Source organism: Phycodurus eques, chromosome 3 (assembly GCF_024500275.1).
Source record: "Phycodurus eques isolate BA_2022a chromosome 3, UOR_Pequ_1.1, whole genome shotgun sequence".
Taxonomy (NCBI): Eukaryota; Metazoa; Chordata; class Actinopteri; order Syngnathiformes; family Syngnathidae; genus Phycodurus; species Phycodurus eques.
Genome location: NC_084527.1, coordinates 26,133,529 through 26,159,871, shown reverse-complemented (window position 1 = coordinate 26,159,871; position 26,343 = coordinate 26,133,529). Strand labels below are relative to the sequence as shown.

At 43.1% G+C, this 26,343-nt stretch overlaps 2 protein-coding genes across 3 annotated transcripts; one reads left to right on the top strand and one right to left on the bottom strand.

The window, feature by feature from the left end:
- On the top strand, positions 1–13,408 carry rad9b (RAD9 checkpoint clamp component B). The gene is made up of 11 exons (XM_061672888.1): positions 1–250; positions 536–606; positions 694–825; positions 916–1,030; positions 1,133–1,232; positions 5,012–5,118; positions 5,249–5,355; positions 6,497–6,561; positions 7,275–7,397; positions 10,529–10,712; positions 12,334–13,408. The coding sequence occupies exons 1-11, from the start codon at positions 217–219 to the stop codon at positions 12,460–12,462; spliced, it is 1,167 nt and encodes a 388-aa protein (XP_061528872.1). The 5' UTR covers positions 1–216; the 3' UTR covers positions 12,463–13,408.
- On the bottom strand, positions 12,269–23,768 carry pptc7a (protein phosphatase targeting COQ7 a). 2 transcript variants are annotated; one of them, XM_061672889.1, is made up of 6 exons: positions 23,241–23,766; positions 21,259–21,438; positions 17,905–18,103; positions 15,501–15,624; positions 15,293–15,422; positions 12,269–14,297 (listed from the first exon to the last, which is right to left on the bottom strand). In XM_061672889.1, exons 1-6 carry the CDS (start codon positions 23,440–23,442, stop codon positions 14,239–14,241), a joined length of 894 nt encoding a protein of 297 aa, XP_061528873.1. In that variant the 5' UTR covers positions 23,443–23,766; the 3' UTR covers positions 12,269–14,238. The 2 variants fall into 2 exon arrangements, with proteins under 2 accessions (XP_061528873.1, XP_061528874.1); XM_061672890.1 differs by lacking the exons at positions 12,269–14,297; positions 15,293–15,422; positions 15,501–15,624 and adding an exon at positions 15,634–16,074 and having other exon boundaries at positions 23,241–23,768.
- Positions 23,769–26,343: the final 2,575 nt, after the last annotated feature.

Below are 26,343 nucleotides of genomic sequence, written 5' to 3'. Positions count from 1 at the left end.
CTTTAACACCTAAACCTCAAAATGTCTGCCTGGACATTTTTTTTAATTTTTATTTTGACTATGAAAGGGTCAGAAAATGTCCTGTGAAGACTTGGAATTTTCAAATATCTAGCAGGTTAGGTTGGGTTATCGACGACGCGTCAGGGATAAAAATGAGAGATTCAATTCAGCACGAGCTTTTGATGTTCCCGTCAGTCAACCAGTCATTCTGTCAAAATGAACTGTGTTCTTGAAGGAAATTGCATAAAAGGTAATATTAAGACAACACTGTGTAAATGTTCGACTGCAGTTGCCAAAACATTGATTTCATGTATTTAACTTGAAGTTGTAGCAGCTCGCATTTAAGTTCTGTTGTCATGCTAGCTTTTCTCCTAGCCACAGGCTAGCAAGTCAACGCTTCACTAGTGTTAAGCGCATATGCTAACACGACACCAAGCACATCATGAAAATATCTCACTGTGGTGTCGAATTAGCTACCAAGTTGAAAAAAACTTGAATGTGTGATTAAAAAGCAGGCCTGCGCTGTATATTACAGTCTTTGGAAAGGCCATTCATGCACTTTCCCGGATTGGAGATTCGCTGTGGTTGGATCCCATGGTCAAAGGGGTGAGTCATGGGGCTCAGTACTTCTCTTTGTCTGACCTCTCCTAGTATGAATAACGGAACTTTTTTTTTTTTTTTAAATTTAAACAGCTGGCTCTGAGGTCAGTGAATTCATCTCAGTCTGCATATGCCTGCTTCTTCTTCTCACCGACGTTCTTCCACAGCTACAGCCTGAGATTAGAGCAGGCCAGTGAACCCATTAAATGCAAGTTGTACATGAAGGTATCACAACTCAAATAAAAACAAATTCATATATCCCGAACAGGCAAGGACCGATAGAAATGTTCTTTTCTTTTTCAATATGCCTTGAAGTCTTTGCTACCACTTTTCCGATGTTTGACTTCGATGGAGCGTAATGTGGAGCGATGTCAGATATCAGTCAACACTCCCAATGACAGAGTAATTATACAGTTTTCCTGTCGGCACGGTAGGATACAATCTCTTTAATGCCGTAAATACAATTTATCGCCACGCGGTGGCAGTGTTCTCTTCGACAGTACAAGGTCTTTTTATTCCCCCCACCCCCCAGGCATTAAAAAAACTCACAACCTGTGTTACCAGGAGAGTGCAGCTCTGCAGGCTGTGTTTGATTCACATCTCTGTCCCAATGTGCTGAAGAGTCCAGCCAGGCAAGCACTTCTGCGTTCTACAGTGTGTATTCTGCGCTCTATCTATCTATCTATCTATCTATCTATCTATCTATCTATCTATCTATCTATCTATCTATCTATCTATCTATCGTATCTTTCTATCGTATCTTTCTATCTTCATATATGTATCTACGTACATACATACATATTCACTTCCTTGCGATCAAAGTCAGCAAAGGTCTGATTATTGGATGTCTTATCCTGACCGATTATCATGTGGTGTGGTGTTTTTTTTAATTTTTAGATTTTGTTTTAAATAGGCAATTAGGAAGCAACCTGAACACAACCTTGTGTTGTTGACCCACACAAATAGAGGAGAAACTACCAGTAGCTGTTTTGCGTATTTACATCTCCCAAGTCAGTCATCACAATACAAATGTGTTTGGAACCACAATGTATTTACCAAATAAGATCATCATCATTTTATGTGGCCGGCGAAAGCAAGTGATTTGCATCAACTTCCATGATATTTGCTAAAATGTGTACCAGAATGTCACATGATAATAAATAATAACGTTGAGATATTGCAATCATACTTTTTTTTGTTACCAAACCCCTTTTTAGGGGTTTGGTAACAAAAAAAAAAACCCTTTTTAGGGGTTTGGTAACTTGAATAGTTGAAGAAAGAAGAAAAGATTATACTTGACTTGTGATTTGAAAACTAGTTCGCCATGATTTTGTTCTTCATAGGTCATACTATGATCAGGTGATCAAATTCTAGTCTACCATCCGGCGTCTCAACACTGTGTATATAGTGAGGATGGGGCGCTGCTGACCTCGACTCGAGATGTTGTGAGTAGGTGGGGAGAATACTTCCAAGACCTCCTCAATGCCACCGACACGCATTCCCATGAAGAAGCAGAATCTGGACTCTCTGAGACGGGCTCTCCTACTCCCACTGGGGTTGAGGTTACCGAGGTGGTTAAAAAGCTCCTGGGTGGCAAAGCCCCGGGGGTGGATGAGATCCGCCTGGAGATCCCAAAAGCCTCTTGATGTTGTGCGGCTGTCCTGGTTGACACACCTCTGCAATATCGCATGGACATCGGGGACAGTGCTGGATTGGCAGACTGGGGTGGTGGTCCCCCTACAGGGGATCACACTCCCCAGTCTCCCTGGTAAGGTCTATTCAGATGTTCTGGAGAGGAGGATCTGTCGGGAAGTCAAATCTCGGATTCAGGAGGAACAGTGTGGTTTTTGTCCTGGCCGTGGAATAGTGGACCAGCTCTTCACACTCGGCAGGGTCCTCGAGGGTGCATGGGAGTTCGCCCAACCAGTCTACATATGTTTTGTTGGCTTGGAGAAGGCGTCCGACCGTGTCCCTCGGGGAGTCCTGTGGGGGGTGCTTTGGGAATATGAGGTACCGAAGCCTCTGATACGGCCGCTTCGGTCCCTGTACGACCGGTGTCAGAGTTTGGTTCGCATTGCAGGCAGTAAGTCGGATTCGTTTCCGGTGAGGGTTGGACTCCGCCAAGGCTGCCCTTTGTCACCGATTCTGTTCATAACTTTTATTGACAGAATTTCTAGATGCAGCCAAGGCGTCGAGGGGGTCGGGTTTGGTGGCCTCAATATTGCATCTCTGCTTTTTACAGATGATGTGGTTCTGTTGGGTTCATCAAGCCGTGATCTCCAACTCTCACTGGAGCCGTTTGCAGCCGAGTGTGAAGCGGTTGGGATGAAAATCAAAGTCGCCAAATCTGAGACCATGGTCCTTAGTCGGAGAAGGGTAGAGTGCCCTCTCCGGGTCGTGGATGAGATCCTGCCCCAAGTGGAGAAGTTCAAGTATCTTGGTCTGGTTCACGAGTGAGGGAAGAATGGAACGGGAGCTCGACAGGAGGATAGGTGCACCGTCTGCAGTGATGCGGACTTTGTATCGGTCCGTTGTGGTAAAGAAGGAGCTAAGCCGAAAGGCAAAGCTCTCAATTTACCAGTCGATCTATGTTCCTACCCTCACCAATGGTCACGAGCTGTGGGTCGTGCCTGAAAGAACAAGATCCCGGATACAAGCGGCCGAAATGAGTTTCCTTCGCAGGGTGTCCGGGCTCTCCCTTAGAGATAGGGTGAGAAGCTCGGTCATCCGGGAGGATCTCAGCGTAGAGCCGATGCTCCTCCACATCGAGAGGAGCCAGATGAGGTGACTGGGGCATCTGATTAGGATGCTTCCTGGACGTCTGGCTGGTGAGGTGTTCCTGGCATGTCCCACTGGGAGGAGACCCCGGGGACGACCCAGGACACGCTGGAGAGACTGTGTCTCGCGGCTGGTCTAGGAATGACTCGGGATCCTCCCGGAAGAGCTGGTGAAAGTGGCTGGGGAGAGTTAAGTCTGGGCTTCCCTATTAAAGCAACCCAACCTCGGATAAGCGCAAGAAAATGGATGGATGGAGGATCAGGCGATGAAACATTTACAGTATACGGTTTCAAGGTCATAATGACCCTCTGAAAGAAACTGTACCAACAATGTGCCCCGTGTCAAAAATGAGTTTGACACCCCCGGTGCAGAGTAACCTACTTTGAAGAGCAAAATAGCAGGCAAATTAATAAGTATCGTGAGAGAAAATATTGTAATACACGGAAACGCTTGACAGCCACACAGGGTTACCAGGTAACCAGTTATTAAATCCAAGGGTTCACTGTTTAGATGTTATGGTCTATAAAAATATGAAAACCTAATTGTTTGTGTGATGTTAGTTTCAGTTGTTTATTCTTGTCAAGTCCCCTGTCTCCTCCTTGAGTCCTGGCCCTCATCTTCCCGTGTGTGTGTGTATATGTTGTGTGTCTTAGTGTGTCTGTTTACTCGTTGCCAAATCCCAGAATTTTCTAATCGGCCTTTTGCTTTTCGCTCTGAACTCCCACGCCTGATTCCTCGCCTGCCAACCTAACAGTTGTTTCCCTCGTCTCGTGTCTGGACAAGATCCCTCCTAACCCCCCCGGATTCAAACTATTCCTTACGTCTGCGTCATTTTAGTGCACTGTGACAATTGGTGCTGGCCTCTCCCAGAGCCATTTTCCGGTCCCAATTTTAAAATGTGATTGTGCACAGAATTGGGCCCATCCCATTGCCACACATTAGTTAAATCAGACAAAACAGGGCTTTTCTGCATTTGCTGGTTTCCCCAAAATTAACTGGGCGATCAATAAATTTTCTGTAACTCAGGCATATATATTTTTTTGCCTCCTCTTGCACTAATACTTCCAATTGCATCACTTCAACCTTAATTTTGCACTTGCAGTGCGTTCCCAAATTTTCAGCGGTGAAAACCATCAGCACTAGTCAGCGCAAACCCTCTTTTAAATGCAGCCCCACACACAATTTAGCGCACATTTTAGTAGATAACGCGAAACACGCCCACCAACAGCGCGGGCAATTTGTTAAGAGCTAACAGGCAATTTAGCACTCACTATTTGGGATCTTAGGAAATTAGGCCCCATAAGAATGTGGGGTCTATCACATTTAATGTTAAATTGTTCCGGCGCCACTCTTGAGCCCATTTTTGGGTCAAGGAGCTGCAAAATGTGAATTTTTTTTAACAGGACTACCACGCCTGTAAACGCTTGGTGAGTATTTGAGCGTAGGAAAGCCCTTATAAGGTTTGAGAAAAAAAATAAAAATATTTATTTGGCTTAATAATAATAATAATAACAACAATGAAGTTGTGTAAATCTAATGCATCATCTGTGACAGTCAATAGCGGCGTCAAACTAAATCTCCGAACTTGTTTAGGCACACATTTGTCATACATTTATTCTGCTATTCTTTACAGGCTTCTTACAAATATGGTCATGCATTTCCAAAGATCTCAGGAGGAAGTCACTCTGTCAATAACTCCTCTCCGAGTCAGCCTGAAGAATTACCACGAAGGAAGAAATGGTGAGCTAATATTACATTGTGATTTCATCTCTGGCCCTCTCGAGTAACCCATATTGTAAATGATCCATTTTTGATGATCGATCATATTTACACAAAACCATCACTGCAGCTGGCTGGGTTTCTGTCACAGATCCCATGAAGATGTTGTACACTGAGATGTCCTTACACCCCGACGAGTTTGACTATTTCCTGTCTGGAAAGGACTCGGCCGTAACCTTCTGTCTGAAGGAGCTGAGGGTAACATGGTCTATTCGTGGACGCCCGTCACATGAGAGTAGAATTTTTGGGTGTGGATGGGGTATGTGTGTGTGATTGGCTTGCTGCATTTCATGATGTGTTTTGTAATGTGAACACTGTGCTCCACTCTCTTTTTGTGTCCTTTGCATGTGGTGTCGCTTGTTTCAACGTTGAAGTTATTGGATTTTAAGTGGTACCATTTACACATGCAGTCATCCATTTTTTATACTACTTGTCCCCATTACGGTGGCGGGTGCGCTGAAGCCTATCCCAGCTGATTTTGGGCGAGACTCGTTGCCAGTCAGTCGCAGGACACATACGCTATAGACCCAGTGGTTCTCAAACTTATTGCAGCAATTACCCCCACCCCTCCAAATAAAAAATACTACAGTATTACCATCATGACCTAAAATAAAATATGGTAATGTAGTAGGCCTAAGTGTTCATCAAAATCAAGATGGTTTTACATAAAAGTTTAATACAGTGTTTTAAGAGTAAATTCAAATATATTGAACATACTAGGTAAATACAACTGGCACAGTACAGTTAGGCAGTGATTCTTTTGTGTACCACACTTAGTAAATGACTGCTGTAGAAAAAAAACAATCACACTCACATTCATACCTATGGAAAATGTAGAGTCTTCATTTAACCTAACATGCATGTTTTTGGAGTGTATGAGGAAGCCGGAGTACCCAGATAAAACCCACTCAAGGTTGAGATTTGAACCCTGACCCTCAGAAATGTGAGACAAATGTGCTAACAACGAAGCGCCCCTACAATCACACAGAGGGAAAGAAGAGTGAGAAACAAGTTTTGCATTTCCCTAGTTTCATATTCCAATCATTAATTCTCAGTAGTTTACTGTACTTTGTTATCCATTTGTAAAAGAATCCAAATAGCACAATTGAACTTGTCTTTGGCCTCATGGAAATTTGGATAAACGGCTGCGGTGTTGGTCCAATTAAGTGGACTTGATCCGCATTAACAACACACAACTTGTCTTGGAATGTGTCTGTGATGGCCTGCTGTGCAGCCCCACGACAGCCAGCATTCTCTTTGTCCGCATGTCCTCCTTTTTAAGTTCGATCTATCATGCTCTTAAATGACATGCCGTGACATATGTTTCTGTCTTTTTAAGGGTTTGCTATCCTTTGCTGAGTTGCACAGCCTACCAGTTTCAGTCCAATTTGGTGCTGCGGGAAAGTGAGTCTCGCTGCCACAGCATGTGCTGAGTGGCACTCGCACCTGCAGTTCCAGTGACTTCGTCGGGACGATTCTAGGATCAGAGGTTTAGGGGTGCTGGGATTTCATTTTAGCCCAGAATCGGCTAGAAACACCCATTCGCCCATTTGGAATCATTCTCTATCCACTGTATTGTGCCCTGTATTGTGAGTTTGCTATTTTGTAGTGCTGTTAGAATGTGTTGTGAATATAGGTTATCCGTTATATAGTTACCTCAGTGTATCCCACAATGAATCTTGGAATACAAGTGAACAACAAGGGCCACTATAAAATCGAATACGAATTCAGGATGGAATGTGCTGATCAAGAGAAATGATTTTCAATTTGATTTTTGACACGAGACAAATTCATGAGTTGTGTTATGATAATATCTTGCATATAAGTAGATTTAGTGTTAAATACACTCTGGCGAACACAATATAATGTTAACTTATAATGTAGTTATTGAGTATTTATTATGGGAAGTCGAACAGCTGACGACGTGCCGCTATGTTGTAACGCTGCCATATTAATCATGTAGTTAAGAGTGTCCCAGAAAACGTCTTTTTCATTTGACTGATGAGTGAACTACGTATATAGTCCACTATATAAAACTCCCCATATAGTGGTTAGCCAGTAGGGAATGAGGGTATTATTGTGAACACAGCCAGTGTGTCATTGCTCCCTGTTTATAGGCCTGTGTGCTTTTCTGTGGAGGACACGGTCCTGGAGGCCACAGTGGTGCTGGCTACTCTGATTGACTCAGACAGTGGAGGCCACTCCCAACCAACAGAGAACCCAGACCCAACTTCACCGAGGTATGACGCTACACTACCACTCTAAAGATGCGACCATGAAACACTGTGTAATATTTGTGACACTCCCAAGAGATTGCACCCTTGTCACGGCAAGGTCCTGTCCAGGTCCAAGTCAGCTGTGATTGCGTATTAGCAGGTTTAATTGACTCTTCCCACTGGGCTCGAACTGAGCCTCTCCTGGCACTCAGTCATGGTACTTGGCTCTCATTGGCTCCTTTTAGATTTTTAAGTGGGTGTAGCGTTACGGCCAGCCTTGTATCTGTGATGGAGATAAGTAGGGCACATTCAGGAACCTGTGGGGTAAGGTTCACTGCAAGTAATCCCCTGCTATGCTTTCCACTTAAGGCTGGATTTACAATCCAGGTCCAAGTGCTCAATTCTGGTTTAATGCCTCTGTCTGATTTTCGTGACATTTCAAGTGACACACATCCGATATGGCTGTGTTTACATTCAGGGAGCATATAAAACGCCCAAATTGCACATTTGTAAGTAAGCCGTCTAAATCCGGCCTCCACAGAAGTGCTGTATTTATACTGTCATTAGAGTACACACAAGCCTTAACACTGCAAACATACTGCATTTTAAAGTAGTACCAGATCGTTTGTCTCTTTCTGTTCTAACATGTGCTTTATGTTTGCTGTGAAATCACAGAAACAGCCTGCATTCACGGCTCACATCCTCATGTATGCTTATTCTCCCAGGTCAACGTGTACTGCAGTTAATGGACAGCCTTGTACCTTGCATCAGCTGATATAACTCAACACACAGCACACAAATATGTGTGTAAAAGTGATCAAACACAATGTTCTTGATATATCCATGTTAATCAAGTGACAGTTATTTTATTTTTTGGAGTACGCTACCCTCTTCTTTTCCTTTCGGCTTGTCCCTTTCGGGGTCGCCACAGCGCGTCATCCTTTTCCATGTAATCCATCTCCTGCATCCTCCTCTCGAACACCAATTGCCCTCATGTCTTCCCTCACGACATCCATCAACCTTCTCTCTGGTCTTCCTCTCGCTCTCTTGCCTGGCAGCTCCATCCTGATCATCCTTCTACCAATATACTCACTATTTCTCCTCTGGACGTGTCCAAACCATCAAAGTCTGCTCTCTCTAACTTTGTATCCAAAACATCCAACCTTGGCTGTCCCTCTGATGAGCTCATTTCTAATTTTATCTAACCTGGTCACTCCTAGAGCAAAGCTCAACATCTTCATTTCCGCCGCCTCCAGCTCTGCTTCCTGTTGTCTCTTCAGTGCCACTGTCTCTAATCCGTACATCATGGCTGGCCTCACCTCGGTTTTATAAACTTTGCCCTTCATCCTAGCAGAGACTCTTCTGTCACAGAACACACCTGACTCCTTCCTCCAGCCGTTCCAACCTGCTTGGACCTGTTTCTTCACTTCCTGACCACACTCACCTTTGCTCTGGACAGTTGACCCCAAGTATTTCAAGTCCTCCACCCTTGCTATCTCTTCTCCCTGGAGCCTCACTCTTCCCCCACCACCCCTCTCATTCATGCACATATATTCTTTCTTACTTCGTCTAATCTTCATTCCTCTGCTTTCCAGTGTATGCCTCCATCTTTCTAACTGTTCCTCCACCTGCTCACTGCTTTCACTGCAGATCACAATGTCAACTGCAAACATCATGGTCCACAGGGATTCCAGTCTAACCTCATCTGTTAGCCTATCCATCACCACTGCAAAAAGGAAGGGTCTTAGGGTTGACCCCTGATGCAGTCCCACCTCCACCTTAAATTAATCTTGTCACACCTACAGCACACCTGTATGCCTCCATCTTTCTAACTGTTCCTCCACCTGCTCCCTGATTTCACTGCAGATCACAATGTCATCTGCAAACATCATGGTCTTTGGTCATGGTTCACGTCTAACCTCATCTGTCAGCCTGTATCCATCACCACTGCACACAGGAAGGGGCTCAGGGCTGATCCCTGATGCAGTCCCACCTCCACCTTAAATTCGTCTGTCACACCTACAGCACCTCACCGCTGTTCTGCTGCCCTCGTACATGTCCTATATTATTGTAACATACTTCTGCCACTCCAGACTTCCGCATGCAGTACCACAGTTCCTCTCTGGGTACTCTGTCATAGGCTTTCTCTAGATCTACAAAGACACAATGTAGCTCCTTCTGACCTTCTTTGTACTATTCCATCAACATCCTCAAGGCAAATAATGCATCTGTGGTACTCTTTCTAGGCATGAAACCATACTGTTGCTCGCAAATACTCACTTTTGTCCTGAGTCTAGCCTCCACTACTCCTTTCCCATAACTTCATTGTGTGGCTCATCAACTTTATTCCTTTATAGTTCCCACAGCTCTGCACATCGCGCTTGTTCTTAAAAATGGGCACTAGCACACTTTTCCTCCTTTCCTCAGGCAACTTCTCACGTACTAGAATTCTATTGAACAAGCTGGTCAAAACCTCCACAGCCACCTCTCCTAGATGCTTCCATACCACCACAGGAATGTCATCAGGACCAACTGCCTTTCCATTTTTCATCCTCTTTAATGCCTTTCTAACTTCCCCCTTACTAATCATTTCCTGGTCCACCACACTTGCCTCTTCTACTCTCTCATTTTCCTCATTCATCAACTCCTCGTAGTATTATTTCCATCTATCTAGCACACTACTGGCAACAGTCAATGTATTTCCACCTCTATCCTTAATCACCCTAAGCTGCCGCACATCCTTCCCATCTCTATCCCGCTGTCTGGCCAACCTGTATAGATCATTTTCTCCTTCTTTAGTGTCCAACCTGGCATACATGTCATCATATGCCTCTTGTTTGGCCTTTGGCACCTCTACCTTTGCCGGGCAACGACCAATCCGGTATGGAATTTTTTGAATGAACAATCATATTTGTTCGGCAAAGTTTTAAGCCGGATGCCCTTCCTGACGCAAGCCTCTGCATTTATCCGGGCTTGGGCTTTGTGATGCAACCCACCCACGTCTGATTTGGGTTTGGGCTAGGTATTGGGGCACTGGATGTGAATCAAACCAGAACCATCTACACAAATGGTAGCCGCATGTACTACCCTATGAGGGCAATTCAGTATGAATGTAGTACAAATACCTTTCTCCCTTTGCCTATTTGTGTTCACAGATGTACAGATGCAGTAGCCAGAGCTAAATCTCCCAATCACTGTGCTGGGTCGGACGTGGTTGCATCTAGTCAGGGCAGCCCCATCAACACCACCAGCCCGTCAGCCCTTCTGCTGCAGCTTCAGAAGCGCAGCCTTCTAACACTTGGCACCCCCGGTGTGACTGCGAGTCCTGCCTCCTCCAGGGTAAATGCTTCTAATAGCAAGTGAGGAGGAAACACAGCACATTTAACCACCCAGCAAGAGCCAAATCTAAAACATTCAGTTTGGGTTTACCAGACGACTATTCATGACTCTGGTGGTAGAGAAAGTGTCTAGTACTTTAAGATTGCTTGCTGTTCTTTCTATTGCTTGCTTTCCTCCGTTTTGAATTGTAGAATTTTGATTTCTCCTAATCTTTGTCTGCTGGGTGATTTAAAAGTTATAGATCTTCCAAATAAACATGCTCAATCAATACTTGCAATTCTCACTATTGTGAAAAAAACCCAAAAAACAATCCTATTGAACTGGAAAAATAAACAAGCTATCAACATTAACCAATGGCAAAACCTAGTCATAAGAAGAAAATACCTCTGCCAAATGTAATAAGCAAATGGATGACTTTAGGAAAAGTTGGTCACCTTTCATCAAAATGGTGAACCTCAAATCTTGATTCTGTTTGCCTGGGAAAGACATACCGAAATGTCATACCGAAATGTAATGTAACTTCAAGTGTAATGTAAATCCAATGTAATGTGACCACTCTTCCTCGATGTGCCGGCTCAGCCACTCCGTACACCAGTTGACTAACATGCATGTGATATGGTGTTCATTCACTAATAAGTTCGATAGAAACACTATAGACTTTAATTACTTGTGCTGGGATAAATCTAACAACCCAGGTTCAACTCAAATATAACCTCACAGGTTCTTACAGGTGTTTATAGACACTAAAAAAAAAGAATCCCGCTGCACCACTCGATAGTAGCACTGCCTTGTTCATTTTCCCCACATCTTGCCCTGGCCTTTTCTGGTTCTCTTGGTTAGTTATTGCATGTCCTCCCCAGGTGACCCCCCCCCCCCCCAAACCCTAAGCAGAGGGAGTATTTCAAACTCTCCTGTTGCACAGCAAAACTGTTCCAGCACAAAGGCATACAGCTCCACCATTCTGCAATATCATGCAGCTGAACAGGACAGGTTGAATAAAAAAAGAGACAAAGATAAATAAATAAAATAGTGACTCTCAAACCTCACTTAGCAAATGGAGAGTTGTGTGGTGGTAACTATAGAACCATTATTGGCCCTTATGGTGACATTTAAATAGATCTTGCTATGAGAATTTAAATACATTTACCGGACATTATCTCCTATGAATTAAAACGTGGATGTTAACCAACGTCCAGAATGATGCGTGTTCCACTTCGGAGTTCCTTCCGTGGCAGTGATTCAATGTTGTAAAGCTACTTGAGTACCTTGAAGGTACAAAGGAACTGTATAACTCTGTCCACAAAATATTTTTCTTCCCTCTTTATTGTTGATAAACGAGACTTTGGGGGGAATTCCATGTGTGGTTCTCCAATCTGCCATGATGTGCAGTCGTGACAGGTGAGATGTTACTGCAAAATGCTTTCGACACCTTGTTGGAATCACGATTTAAGGAGACAAGCAAGGTGATGCAAGATATTCCACAACAATGTAACCAATCCGGCAAATTGTTAACGATTCCCTTCAGACAACAGTAGAGTGAAAAACGAATCAGTCAATCGAGTTTAGTTTTTTTTAATAGCTATATACTGTGTTAAGTAACACACTTTTTTTGCTTCCAAAGGTCTGCCACCTGCTGTTCCGGGCTTTGTCGTCAGAGCAGGATGACGGGAGTCCTGTTGCCACTGTTCTGGCTTGTGACACAGACGTGGAGGAGGATGAAGAGTCTGGAAGAAGACCCCCAACACTGTAGCTACCAAAACTGAAAAGTGCTCCCTATATGCATTTCTTGTTATTCAAGCATGTTGTTCACAGCCCTAATATTGATTTATGTCACTTCAAACCACCTTGTTCACTCAGATACTTGAAAGGATGTTTTTATTACATTTGCTTGGGCTATTTATTGCCTATGTAACTCAAATCATTTAACAGTAAAAGGAAATCTTGGAGCTTAGTGTGTTGGCCTGCAACTGAATCACATCACAGCCATATCTTACAAGAGAATAATAAATACTAACATCTTTAAATATTGTATAGCAGAGCTGCATTGACATGTACACCCAAAATATTCAGACATGCTCTGGGTTGTCTGGAGGAGGAAGATGAAGTTCTTCTGGGCGGCAAGCAGCAAATGTTGCAGTCTGCAGCAACTGTACCAACCAAGAGGGATAATTGCTTTGTCACGTTGTTAAGGCTACTTAAGATTGCCCTCAGACATGCTATAATGCTTAAAAGTGGCATTCGCTGCTTTACTTTAATCTGCCTCCCCTTTGTCTTCCGATGTCATTTTAATAAGGAAACAGCCCTTTAGTGCAATTTTGTAAACCGTAATCTTATCTGGCTTTATTACTATTCCTCATAGCTTCTGACTGGCTTGAGACAAGTTAATTTCAGGAGAGCGTATTTCGGTAAAACTTCATTTTGAAGACAGTGGGGCAAGATGACATTTTAACTCACGGCTACTCACAATTGGACGCTTTGCCCTCACTGCTCAAGCCAACTAGGACATAATCGGCCGGAGCTTTAAGGAATTATGTTTGCCAGTATCAACATCTGATACAAGGCACATCATTGTCACACTACACTGAAATTATTGACTATAAAGGTGCAGTAATTTCACAACACAAAATATGTAACGCCTGTAAAAAAAAAAAAAAAAAGGAAGTTATGGTGCCTCAGGAACAAATAGGAAATACCAATTGTAATGTTTTGAGTCTGTTTAAAGTCAACTAATTGCTTAAACAAAGTAGAAAAATACACTTGCTCTTTCCCATATGCTTCAGCTTTGTGCGTTTAAAGCCAACACATCATTTTCGCCTAGTGTGGCATTGTCAGCGTTCACATCCTTTTCATACACATTTGTCACAATTTCTCCTCACACATACTAACGCACACCACAATCGCAACAGCAGTGAGATTAAAGGGAGGCCATCTGATCAATGGAATATAACATGTATGTCAGAGCATCATGGTATTAAATATTACGTATGCAAAAGGCTAGTGCTTCTTCACAAAACCATATTGTTTCAACCTGACCCAAGGAATTTTTTTTTTTTGCAAACATTTACCAGGACTACATATTATCATGCTCTCTGCATCTACATACAAAGTCTGCTAATAACCACTGTAAAAAAAAATAATAATAAAAAAAAAACTTACTCATTTACCCACAGTACCACATCCTGTGCAAGCTCCTTTCTTGACATGATGAAGTGTATCCTTCCCTTTTGGCAGCCCAACACGAGGCTGCTCAAAATTTTACAAGAGTCCCAACAATTCTTCGTCTAAGAAAACACGACGTCCATGTCTGCCCAAACACTCGAAGACACTTAATCATCCGACTGCTTTTATCCCTGGTACAAGGGCCTCCTGCTGTTTTTACATCCACCTGGTCAGCTGAGGTTTGGGGTAAAGTACAGCAGTGGCATGCTGGGAGGGGAAAAAAGAAAACATCTGACAGCATCGTCAGTTCTTCATCCTGTCCAGCAGGAGTCAAAGCAGTCCACCCAGTCGCAGTCTAATGTTGACCCTAGTCGGTGTATTCTGCTACTATGGACAAAAGCACTGTGATGTCATCTGGCTTCCCTCCTGGATACACACAGCAAAAATGTTCACATTAAAACTAGTGCTGGGAACAGAGTAAAAAAAAATAAAAATAAATAAATAAAATTTTCATTTAATCAAATAAAACACTGACACATTAAGTTTCAAATACAGTGGTACCTTGACGTCGTTTAATTTGTTCCGTGTCCAAGATCGTGCCTGTATACTGTATCGTTATTTATTGTGCATGTATGTTCACACATATATACCTTTATTTTATTCATTTTCACTCTGTGATTTTAAACACTATTTTATGCTCCATGTTTTCAATAACGAAAAATAGTTTGACCGCAAATAGAGAAAAGCCATGAATAACTGACGGCCTTTATAATTGCCATGGAGCAAAGGTTTTTTTGTTTGTTTTTTTCTGAACGAAAGCATTAATAAGCAGGAAAATGCCACCAATAAGCGGTTTCTGCGAAGACGGGTAAGTTTGCCAAGAACAAACCCCCCCAAATTTTTAAAAATATATATATTTTTAATCTGCGAACAGGTGATTCTCCATGCTCTTTGCAAGTGCTTCTGTTTTCAATTTGTGTGTTTGACTGTTTGTCCTGTTCAATAAAAGGCTGATGGTGCAACAGCAACTCTTTTTTTTTTATTCCACTTCACTCGAATATATAATGGCTCACAACACAAAGCAAAAAGAATTTAAGCGACGGCTCTTAACTCGAAAAAATGTGCAAAATGTGTCCATTGTCCAATCAGTAGTTGTTGCTGTTCCACTTAAATGCAGTAGGTGTGGGTGGCTCTCTTTCAAACTTGCCGTTGTCAAAACAAATCAAGAAAGGATTACACAAATATTGGATGCAGATCCATGAACTTTTTGTCCCCGTAGCGAGATTGTCTTAGTTACTTTTTGAATAATGCATGGATCTTAATGACAAAATCCATTTCAGTGTCCAATGTGGGCTGATCCCTATGTCTATGGTACAAGTGCCACAGTTGCTATTGTGGAATTTTGTTTTGGACACACTCACCTCGAACATTGAGTCCGTTGTCACAGGCAAACTGTGCAAAAGGTGACATGTAGTTGGGGTCATAGGCCAGGTCGTGGGCCTGCTCTGCAATACTGCGGGCAGTCTGCTGAATGCTCTCATAGTTGGCGTTCTGAACAGAAAGGGGAAATAAGGAATATAACAGCAGCCTCTATCTGCTATTGCAGTACTGCACGTTCAGGCTTCTCACCTTGAGTTTCTTCAGCTCCTGCAGGATCATGTAATCTGGCATGTTGTCAAATAGACCATCGGTGGCGGTGAGGATGATGTCACCCAGCTGGACGTCAAAGGAAGAGCTGTCAGCGGCGTCTGGGCTACGGATGTTCGCACGCACACACACACACAGAAACATAGTATGCATTGGTACTGCTCATTTATTTCAGTTCATTTTAAAAGTTGTGAACACCTTTTCTCTACGGATGTTACCCAGATTGCACAGATCAAACTGCGTAAAAGGGCAGATGATCAAAGCAATCACATCTATGGGGAGCAGCAGAGGTTTAAGGCGTGTTGGGAAAGTTCATTTTTTTTACACGAACTAGTTCAAAGTTCAGTTCTCCGTTCCAAAAATGAACTAGCTCAGTTCATAATAATAAAAAAAAACATCCCAAAACATGCGTGGTAGGTTGATTGAAGACTCTAAATTGCTCGGAGGTGTGAATGGTTGTTTGTTATGTGCCCTGTGATTGGCTGGCGACCAGTTCAGGGTGTAGCCCGCCTCTCGCGCGAAGATAGCTGGGATAGACTCCAGCACGCCCGCGACCCTAGTGAGAAGCGGTACAGAAAATGGATGGATGTTGCTGACGGGCTATTCCCCTTAAAATACTTTTCATTGCATTTCATTTTCCCATTGATGCCAACCATTCAGTCCACACTGCTAGCCATGCAGCTGCAACTACAATCTCAAAAGCATGTTGCTTGAATGGTGCTTTTTTTAAACTTAGGAATTAAAACAAAAACAGGACTTTTATCTTTAAAGAAAAGAAAGAAAAACATGCAACACAGTATGACAGGAATGATGACGAAAGGACATTGACAACTGCATTCCTCATAGCTCTGGACGACTACATTAACAAAATATTTTATTTGATCTGTTCTTACATTACAAAACAAAATAAATCCCATATTTTCACAGTGTGATAACTAAAGCATTCTGATACATGATTCCTAGTAATCCATTTTTACAATTATGTACTGCATTACAAAAGAACCACCGAAGAACAGATTCATTCCGATTAACGCATCGCCTCTGAACGCATCTCGCGCAGCTGTGACGTGCCTGCCACGAATTGCGGCCGTGGCTGCACTGAATCGCTTGCCAAATACCGCGTTTATCTGCCGAGACATGAAGGTTTGTTTATTGTGTGTTCAGACCGTTTTTCCCCCAAAAAGTCCCTAACAAAACCCAGCAATCTTGAATGCAAATTAACTTTCGTTTGAAAACTGTTCACAAACTCCAGAATGCGCATGTTCTCAATTACTTCATCCGGCAGAAGTGAACTAAGCTCCATGCACGTTCGCACAAAATATGAAATATTTAATGAACTAAATCCATCCAGACAGTTCATTGACATTGTTCAGGTACAACTCTGTTGCTCGCCCTTGAAGAGAACCTTTTCGTTCCGCATTGTGAGTGGAAGTCCAGGAAAAGGCACACCTTCGAACAAGTGGAATTAAGACTGTAGGAGTCCTGCCAATGTTGGCACAACTAAACAAAATGTCAATACCAAATTATACAGTTTTAAATGTCAACAATTATTTAAGCCTCGGTGGACGTGCTCTAGCTAATTTGCTAGATGGTGAAAAAACAACAACAACAACAACTTTTGCTCCAAACAATCAGCCTGATTTGAGACTGGATTGGTTGTGGACTTGGCCCATCAGCCCACAGAAGCACAGACTTCGACCCGGTGAGAGGGAAAGCTTGGCGAACGTCCAAAGCCCGCTCTGGCATATACAGTACGCTGCCGCCGCCGCTGCTTGGCACACCACCGCCATGAGGCACATCAGCACGTGGAACCTGACTGGTTCCTGCAAGCTCACTACAGTACATTGACAAAACACTGCCTGAGGAACAAACTTGTTTTGCTAAGCACTCTTCACATAGAAACCACAGTGCATTGTATTGTTTTTGCTTAGGCTGAACCACTGCGCACGTCGGCTGGAAAATCTGCATATAGCCAACAATTCGGAATGTTTTTAAACAATAGGCATGGGACACTTGCGGGTGGCAGAATGTGAGTGACTACCTGAAGATATCTAGTTGACTACTGTAGAGTAGTTTTTATAAAAAAAGTTTTTAAAAAAATAAATAAAATAAAATAGTTGGTGATGTGAATATGAACCATAATTAAAAACCTGGGTTGGATTTGTTCAAACAGCATCAGCCAACAAAACAACGGACACTTCACACATTCAAACTACGGCAGTGGAGAAGAATTGACCCTGTTTTCGCAATCACACTGCCTTGGTCAAACGGCATGAAAGTGTTTGTTTACCAGTGATACCGTGAAGACCGTACATTTTTTGTTGTGACGTCTTTGTGAACTGTCGTACGTTATGTGCTGTGACGTGTACGCAAGGCAATCGCTCACCTGTCACTGAGGACGGCCCCCTCGGCCTCAGGAGGAGCAATAGATAGTTGGAAGGGCGTGTTGAAGTAGTGCTGCTGCTCATCGGAACGGTGAACCACCTCCCCCCCGCGAACCACCAGGAAGCCCGAGTCCCCCAAGTTGGCCGTGTGCAGCCGGTGACTCTGGCGGTCCAACACCACAATGCAGGCCGTGCTACTGCCTGCAGACACACACACACATATACACACACACACACACACACACACACACACACACACACACACACACACAGCAATGCAAATATGAAAAGAATAAACATGATTTCCATTTGTTAGCTTAGTTAAAAGTGGACTGTACGGTGAACAACTAGTTAGCACATGTGCCTCACAGTTCTGAGGACCCAGGTCCCAATCCAGCCTCCCCTGTGTGGAGTTTGCATGTTCTACCAGTGTCTGTATGGGTTCTCTTTGAGTACTCCGGTTTTCCTCCCGCATCCCAAAAACATGCACGGTAGGTTAATTGAAGACTCTAAATTGCCCGTAGGTGTGAATGTGATTGTGAGTGGTTGTTTGTTTATATGTGCCCTGCGATTGGCTGGCGACCAGTTCAGGGTGTACCCTGCCTCTCACCCAGTGTCAGCTAGGATAGTCTCCAGAACGCCCGCGATCCTCGAGGACAAGCGGTACGGAAAATGGATCGATGGATGGATAGTTAAATGTTACGGCAAGAATTTTAAGTAAAGCTGTATTTTTGGGTGTGTTCAGACACAACAGGCTTAAGGCAAGATTGTTCCTGCGTATAAAACTTGGAGCTGGGCACCTCCACCTAATTTCAACTGTTGACTGAAATTTTACAATATTCAGAGTCTTGAGAAAGTTCTTGCGTATGAAATGCGCTATATAAATAAATTTGCATTGCTTTGTTATCCCCACGGGCTAGATTGGGCCACTTGATGGGCCAGTTCTGGCCCTTGGCCCATACGTTTGACACGTCCTGCTTTGGCCCATACGTTTGACACGTCCTGCTTTACAGTATTTCCATGTGCTTGCCAATGTCATGCAACCAAAACATGCTTTATTTATGCATTTATTTTTGCTTAATATGTTATAGTTTGTTTTGTCCCCATTGTCAGATTACAGTCGTAGATAGTCATTCATTAAAAGTACCTGTCGAGAAAGGCGATTTGCTGGAATGAACTTTACAAACACTAATCAGGAAAGTGTGGTGTTCCACTCTTCTGGAAGTCCACTGAAGCACAAGTCTGTGGTGGAGACAGATGACTGGCAGCCACACCCTTCTGGTGACTCATTGACAAACACATCGAAACGGGTTGTCTGGGACTAACCTTCAAAAAGCCCCGCTTATGACTCACGCCCTACTGCATTCTCTGTCCAACCACAATAAAACGCGCACTGCCTTCCGCCCAAAAGAACATTCACTTCGCTATGAAGGAACAGCACAATACTGCACACTGTTGTTTGCCCTGCTGCACGTGATAATGGGGTGGAAAAGTACTGCTCCTCAGCATCTGATGTTACATGTTTGAGCACAAAGCTTTGTCAGGTGGCAGAGTGGAAAGCAACTGCGGAAGTGAACGTCAACAAGAGACATGTGGCAGGTTGGAGCAGATCATTTTGCACTGCGGTGAGTTTATTTAAAAAAAAAAAAAAAAATGTATTCCCATACACAAACAAAACACACTGACAACTTCTGAAAGAACTTAACCCAAACTAGAGATTTGCCCCGCAAAAATTATGTTTAATGGGCTAAAAAAGGGTCATTCATGTGGACGAAAGTGCAAAATGCAAAATATTTAACTTTAGCCGTTGTTGAGGTGGAATTTTGTGTCATGATAATATTTTAATAAACTTGTATGCTAACGATAAACTGGGGGGGGAAAAAAACTATAATTTAAAAATAATATTTTAATGGGATGGGAAAATGTCTCTGGCGTGGTTTTAATTCCTGTCATGTTCTTCTTTGAAATACAAATTTAATTAAGATTAAAATCAAGTTCACAGCTGATGGTTGCAGTCAAGTGCACTCAAGTTTGCCTCATTTTTTTTAGACAGTTCACCAATTCGACACAATCTACAGAATTATTTATGATCAGCTGATTATTATGCCCATGTACGGGGTCCTCGATTTTTGTACTCAAGTCATTATTGTAGGCCATAAACGTAATCAAATGGAAAAAAAAAAAAAAGTAACACAGCTCTTGATTGCTTGTGCCGCGTGACTACGTATTCTTACGACGCTGTGCAAATGAGTTCTTTCCGCACTGTTCGCAACCTCAAATGCTGCAGGGCTGGTACGTCTTAAACCCAGGAAAACCCAGGCGCAAGCTAACCAGGGTACACCCTGAACTGGTCGCCAGCCAATCGCAGGGCACATAGAAACAAACAACCATTCGCACTCACATTCACACCTACGGGCAATTTAGAGTCTCCAACATTTGGAGTTTAACATAATCAAGGAGTGGTGTTTTTATAAAAAAAAAATTAAAAAAAATAAAAGTAGTTAAGTAGAGATTATTTTCAGAAACAGCGTGAGCGTTGCTTTAGACCAGTGGTTCTTAACCCGGGTTCGATCGAACCACAGGGTTTCGGTGAGGCAGTCGCCGGGGTTCGACGGAGGACTCGACACACACCGCGTGTGCGTGCTTGCGTGCTTTATCCGTAAAAGCCTTTTCACACTGCATTTTGAATGCGTTGTTCATGCCTTTCGAAACGCAAGGGAGCGTCAAAATTGGTGTTTACCATTGCGGCGCTGCGCCTCGAGTTGAAATGCTTTAAACTATCTCTTTTTTAACAACATTTCAACGATACAGTTGTCTTAAGTAGCATTGCTGTGCCGTCAGACAGCGCATCCAATAATAAAAAAAAAACAGCCCAAAGAATTTACTCTTACCAATGAACCCTTTTCGAGGATTGTAGAAACAACAAAGAAAAGAAAGACTTTTGTTGTGAATTTTCACAACGAAGTCCGTTCCTCTGATATGAGAGTGGCACTTACCAAGGGGAAAGGCAACAGCAAAATTCACATTCAATTACAGTAAATTTTCATTGAATTGAATCTTTTTGTTTGTTTTTTGTGTGAAATTCATGTCTTGTTCTTTTAACAGTGATTTTGTGTGCGACTGATGCGTGGCTCATTTTGTGCGTGACCTGGATGACTGAGAATCTACACGGACAATAAAATATATACCCGTTTTGAATTTGAAATAAACCCTGATTTATTTTTCAAATTAGGAAGGGTTCCGTGCACTCCGTATGAAACTTGCGGTGTTCCGTCCCTCCAACAAGGTTAAGAACTACTGCTTTAGACGATGCTGAGGTGTTCATCAGTGACTCGAGTTTGCGTGACTCCACTCACCCAGCAGTGGCACTTTGTTCTGCAGCAGCTCGTAATAGCTGGTGGTCAAGACTCCGACAGGGTTGCTAGGAACGAAGCGTCCCTCCTTCACCAGGCGCTCGCACGTCTTCATAAGAGTGCCGGAAAATTGGGATGGGTCCACGCCGTAGTCCCGCCAGCCTCCTACACCATCTGCCACGCCTGCAGCCAGTCACACACACGCAAAATCCCAGAGGTCAAACCGCCATCGAGAGCCCTTTCGCGCTACACTTGAGAATACCTCGTTAGAATTGACATTGGTGAGCATCTAATTTATAAACTGTTGAACTTTTTCTTTGTTGCTTTTTTTGTGATGGCAAAGAGGGTTAGGCAATTCGATGACAAAATACACAAAATGTAACGTATTGCGACATAGAAAAGCAGTAGAGGCACCTCACCCAAGCCGACAATATTGAACAAGGGGTTGCAAGCAGTACACTTTTTGTTACCGCATCAGTCAGCAGTTCACTTTTGCTTTACACAATTACATTAACATTACATTTACACAATTACATTAACTGTTAATACAGGTTTCACCCTCGAACAGATCAAGTCAGTTGCCATCATTTAGAATTTGAGCAAAAACACGCACAAAAGAACAGCATCCTGCAACAGATTGTGCTTAACATTAGAGGCTCCACTGTACTGTTGTTAAGGCTCCAGATTTTCCTAGATGGAAGATGGAGCCTTGTCTTGTTGTTACTCCCAAAACTGACTCCTCTGACCATACATGGACTGCTCAGCCTTTGCCAGAAACAGACAGTGGCCTGCTTTACAACAAACCTCCAAAAATAACACGCCTTGCCGCGAGGATCCCCTGGATTCCCTACTTGCCTTGTTTAGTGAACAACTTGTTTAAGCACAAAAACAGATTGGCAGGCCAGAGAGTACTTTCAGATTAAAGCAAAGGTTCACAAAGGTGGCTATCCATCTACATGTGTCAGGTTGTCGACGCGCTCAAAATCAAGATGGAATAATCCTTTGACGGAGCGCAGCATTTTTTTTTTATTTTATTTTATTTTTTAAATACAAACCATGCGAGGGTTTCAAAATCAACTCTCCCACTGTAAGCTAGATCTGTGTTTATGATGCAAGTAGGTCCAATGCAAAGTCCGTATCCAGGGCACCAGCTTCTCATCGTTTCCCACGAAGATTAGTATCCACATACTTGTGATAAACGACGGGCAAATAAACAAGTCGCACCTGTGTGCCCATTGTTCTCTCGCCCCTCTACCCTGTTTTCTCTCTATCTAGCCTATGTCCCTCTCCATCTCAACTCAAATCGACTGAGGCAGACGGTCGGTCGCCCCACAGAACCTGGGTTCTGTTTAAGGTTTAAGTTTTTCCTTGCCTTCATCAGCAAGTGCTTGCTCATGTGGGGCTCAGTTGGTTTTCTTATATCCACACTGAATGCATAATGCATGGGGAGCGCGGTCCTTGACCTGCTCAATACGGTAAAGTGCCGTTGTGAACCGGCACAATTCAAATAATATTGAATTGACTTGAGCTGCTGTGTGCAAGGCAGGGAATGTGATCCGGATGTAATTGAAGCCAGTGATTCCCAACCAATGTGCTGTGAGAGATTATCAGGTGTGCTGCCCAATTTCCCTTCATTGGTCAGAAAATTATGATACATTTAGCACAGATAAGGTGTTTCTGTTCAATGCTCTTCGACTACATGTACTTGCGGTGCCATTTGTGTTTGGTGGAATGCCAGGAGATGTTTGTGCAAGGTCAGTGTAACATAAAACATTTAAAGTGACATGTTCTGATCCTAGAACGTGTCCATCAGGTCTGGTATGATGGGGCAAATGCTCTGAGTAAGTGCTCGTTTTCTACGCGGATTTTTGACACAACCTCAACATTTGTTGCGCTACGTGGCTGGCCTCGGATAATTGGATTATTATTATCGCTGCAAAGTCCGACAGAAAGAGGGCAAGACAATCGCGCAGCCCGTCACTCACCCAAAACATCGGCAGATCTGTGTCTGGCGATGAAGCACGCGTCGTCCCCGTAGCACATTCCTTTCTTCAGGATGCCTTTACGGAAATCCTTGCCGAAGCCGCAGCTCGCCGTCACCAGGCTGTAGTCGCGGCCGTCTGTCTGAGAGAGTCCGCCGATGACAGCTCTGGCAACCAGTCTACCGTACGACAGCACGGACAACATCCCCCACGAAGCAGCGACCCCCCTAGCTAGCGCTGGCGCTAGCTTAGCTTCCAGGTTAGCGCACTAATGTTGGCTCGCTTCGATGGCGGCTGGCTGGAGACGAGAGGCCGCCGACGAGCGCAAGGCTTTCCGCGGATAACGGGCGCCCGGGGTCGTGACGCTCTCCTGCCGCGGCGTAAATGCGAACCGAATCAGAGGACTGCGCTGACCTTTCCGCCCCAGAAGTGCTGCCTGTCGCTCGCCGCGGCGGACATGGTGCTAGTAGTGCCTTTGAAGACGCCGTGAGCCGTGAGCCGCTCGCACGGTCTTGTGACTTCTTTCACGTCATCGTCCTTACGCAACCTTCCATGCCATATAAGGAGGCATTACTATCGCATTACTTTTGGGGGTTTTAGCTGAACCTGTGATGTCCAAAGTCTGGCTCGGGGCGCATTTGTGGCACGCTGCACGATTTCTATTGGCCCTAAAAAGACAATAAACACTGCCTACATCAAAACGTTATGAGAAAAAGTTAAAACCGTTGAGAGATTTTTTTAAATTATTCAATTACAAATGTAACAAACACTGGATGTTACAAAAATCACTTTTTTTTTTTTTTTAGATTTTGTTCAGTTTAATTTTATTCTATTCTCTTTATAATTTTAAATGTGAATGTTTCAATGATTTTCTTTGAAATAATGTAGAATGCAAAAGTTTAAATTTGAATGTTCCTATATATTACTTTTTTAAAATCACAATTTTTAAAAATTTAATTCTAGCAAAAGTTGAATGTTCAAGATATCCTAACATTTTTTTTAATGTAAAAAAAAAAAAATTAAAATTAAAATAAATTTGAATGTTACATTATCACACTTTTTAAATTTAAAAAAATTTAACTGTCACACAATTTATTAAATTTAAAATTAATTTTAATGCAACAACATATCACACAATTTGATGATTTTTTAAATTTTACATTCCACTAATACTAATTACGTCTTCCTTTGTCACTAAAATCACCAAGCTTAGATTTGTTTTCTTTAAATATGTTTAACTGCTAAGCATGTTGACCTAAAGCCCCCCTCTCTTCCTTTCGTTTTTTTTTTTTTTGGTATGTGGCTGTGAGTAGGAAAAGTCTGGTCATCCCTGATCTAATTGGTAACAATGCTACATTGAATTGTGAACTCAATGTATTTGCTGCATTACTTACAGTCCCCTCCTAAAGTATTGTAACAGCAAAGTCAATTCCTTTGTTTTGTTTTTTTGTCTACTGAAGATACATGGGTTTCAAATCAAAAGATGAATGAGACAAAAGTTCAGAATTCCAGCTTTTATTTCATGGTATTTACATCAAGATGTGTTAAACAACTCAGGACAGAGCACCTTTTGTTTGAAGCCACCCACTTTTCAAGTGAGCAAAAGTATTGGAACATGTGACTCATGGGTGTTTCTAGTTGCTCAGGTGTTGCCTTTTAGATTGATTAAACATTAGATAGTGCTTGTTTCTCGCTTTGGGTTTCACTTGTGAAAACTGCATTTGCTGTTAAGCAAACACGAAGCCCAGAGAGCTGTCTGTGGGAGAAAACCAAACCATTTTGAAGCTGAGAGAAGAGGGAAAATTGATCAGAGCTATTGCACAAACATTGGGCAGAGTCATTACAACAATTTGGAAAGTCCATCCATCCATTTTCTGAGTCACTTCTCCTCACTAGGGTCGCGGGCGCGCTGTAGCCTATCCCAGCTATCATCAGGCAGGAGGCGGGGTACACCCTGAACTGGTTGCCAGCCAATCACAAACAAGCAACCATTTGCACTCACATTCACACCTACGGGCAATTTAGAGTCTTCAATTAACCTAGTATGCATGTTTTTGGGATGTGGGAGGAAACCGGAGTGCCCGGAGAAAAAACCCACGCAGGCACGGGGAGGACATGCAAACTCCACACAGGCGGGTCCGGGGATTGACCCCGGTCCTCAGAACTGTGAGGTGGACGTTCTAACCAGTCGGCCACCGTGCCGCCAATTTGGAATGTCCTGAAAAAAGAATAAACAACTCGTGTACTGGGCAAAAGACATCAAACAGGTCAGCCAAGGGTATCAATAGCAGTTGATGACAGAAACATTGTGAGAGCTGTGAAGAAACACCCAAAGACAACAGTCAGTAACATCACTGCCAACCTCCACAGGGTGGGAGTGAAGGTATCACAATCCACTGTTCGAAGACTTTGAGGGAAGAAATAGACAGGCCATACAACAAGATGCAAACCACTCATCAGCGAAAAGAGTCGGAAGGCCAGATTGGATTTTGCAAAGAAATACAGAGATGAGCCACAAAAGTTTTGGAACAAAGTTTTATGGACCGATGAGACCAAGATTAACCTCTACCAATGTGATGGAAAGCCCAAAGTATAGATAAAGAATCTGATCTGCTTATGATCCAAAACACACAAGCTCATCTGTGAAGCATGGTGGATGTAATGTCATTGCTTGGGCTTGCATGGCTGCTTCTGGAACGGGCTCACTAGTCTTTATTGATGATGTAACTCATGACTGTAGCAGCAGAATGAATTCTGAAGTCTACAAATCCATTTTGTCTGGCAATTTACAGAAAAATGCATCCAAACTAATCGGGAGAAGCTTCATGCAACAAGACAATGACCCAAAACACACTGCCAATACAACAAGACTTCATCTGGGGGGAAAAGTGCAAAGTCTTAGACTGGTCAAGTCAATCACGCGACCTTCACCCAATTGAGCATGCATTTTACCTTCTGAAGAGGAGACTGAAGGGAGAAACCCCCAGAAACAAACAAGAACTGAATGAGGCTGCAGTAAAGGCCTGGAAAAGCATATCAAATGAAGAATGCAAGTGTGGTGAAGTCAATGGGTTGCACACAAGCTTGAAGCAGTTATTCCACGGGT

What these genes read in the sequence shown, in the direction of transcription:
- rad9b (XM_061672888.1), top strand. Translation starts at nt 217, where the DNA reads ATGAACTGTGTTCTTGAAGGAAATTGCATAAAAG. An exon ending in AATGCAAGTTGTACATGAAG is followed by an intron (nt 826 to 915) that starts GTATCACAACTC and finishes TATGCCTTGAAG; the next exon opens with TCTTTGCTACCACTTTTCCG. An exon ending in GTGCTGAAGAGTCCAGCCAG is followed by an intron (nt 1,233 to 5,011) that starts GCAAGCACTTCT and finishes TATTCTTTACAG; the next exon opens with GCTTCTTACAAATATGGTCA.
- pptc7a (XM_061672889.1), bottom strand. Translation starts at nt 23,442, where the DNA reads ATGTTGTCCGTGCTGTCGTACGGTAGACTGGTTGCCAGAGCTGTCATC. An exon ending in GAACAAAGTGCCACTGCTGG is followed by an intron (nt 18,104 to 21,258) that starts GTGAGTGGAGTC and finishes GTGTGTCTGCAG; the next exon opens with GCAGTAGCACGGCCTGCATT. An exon ending in AGGAGCTGAAGAAACTCAAG is followed by an intron (nt 15,423 to 15,500) that starts GTGAGAAGCCTG and finishes CTTTCTGTTCAG; the next exon opens with AACGCCAACTATGAGAGCAT.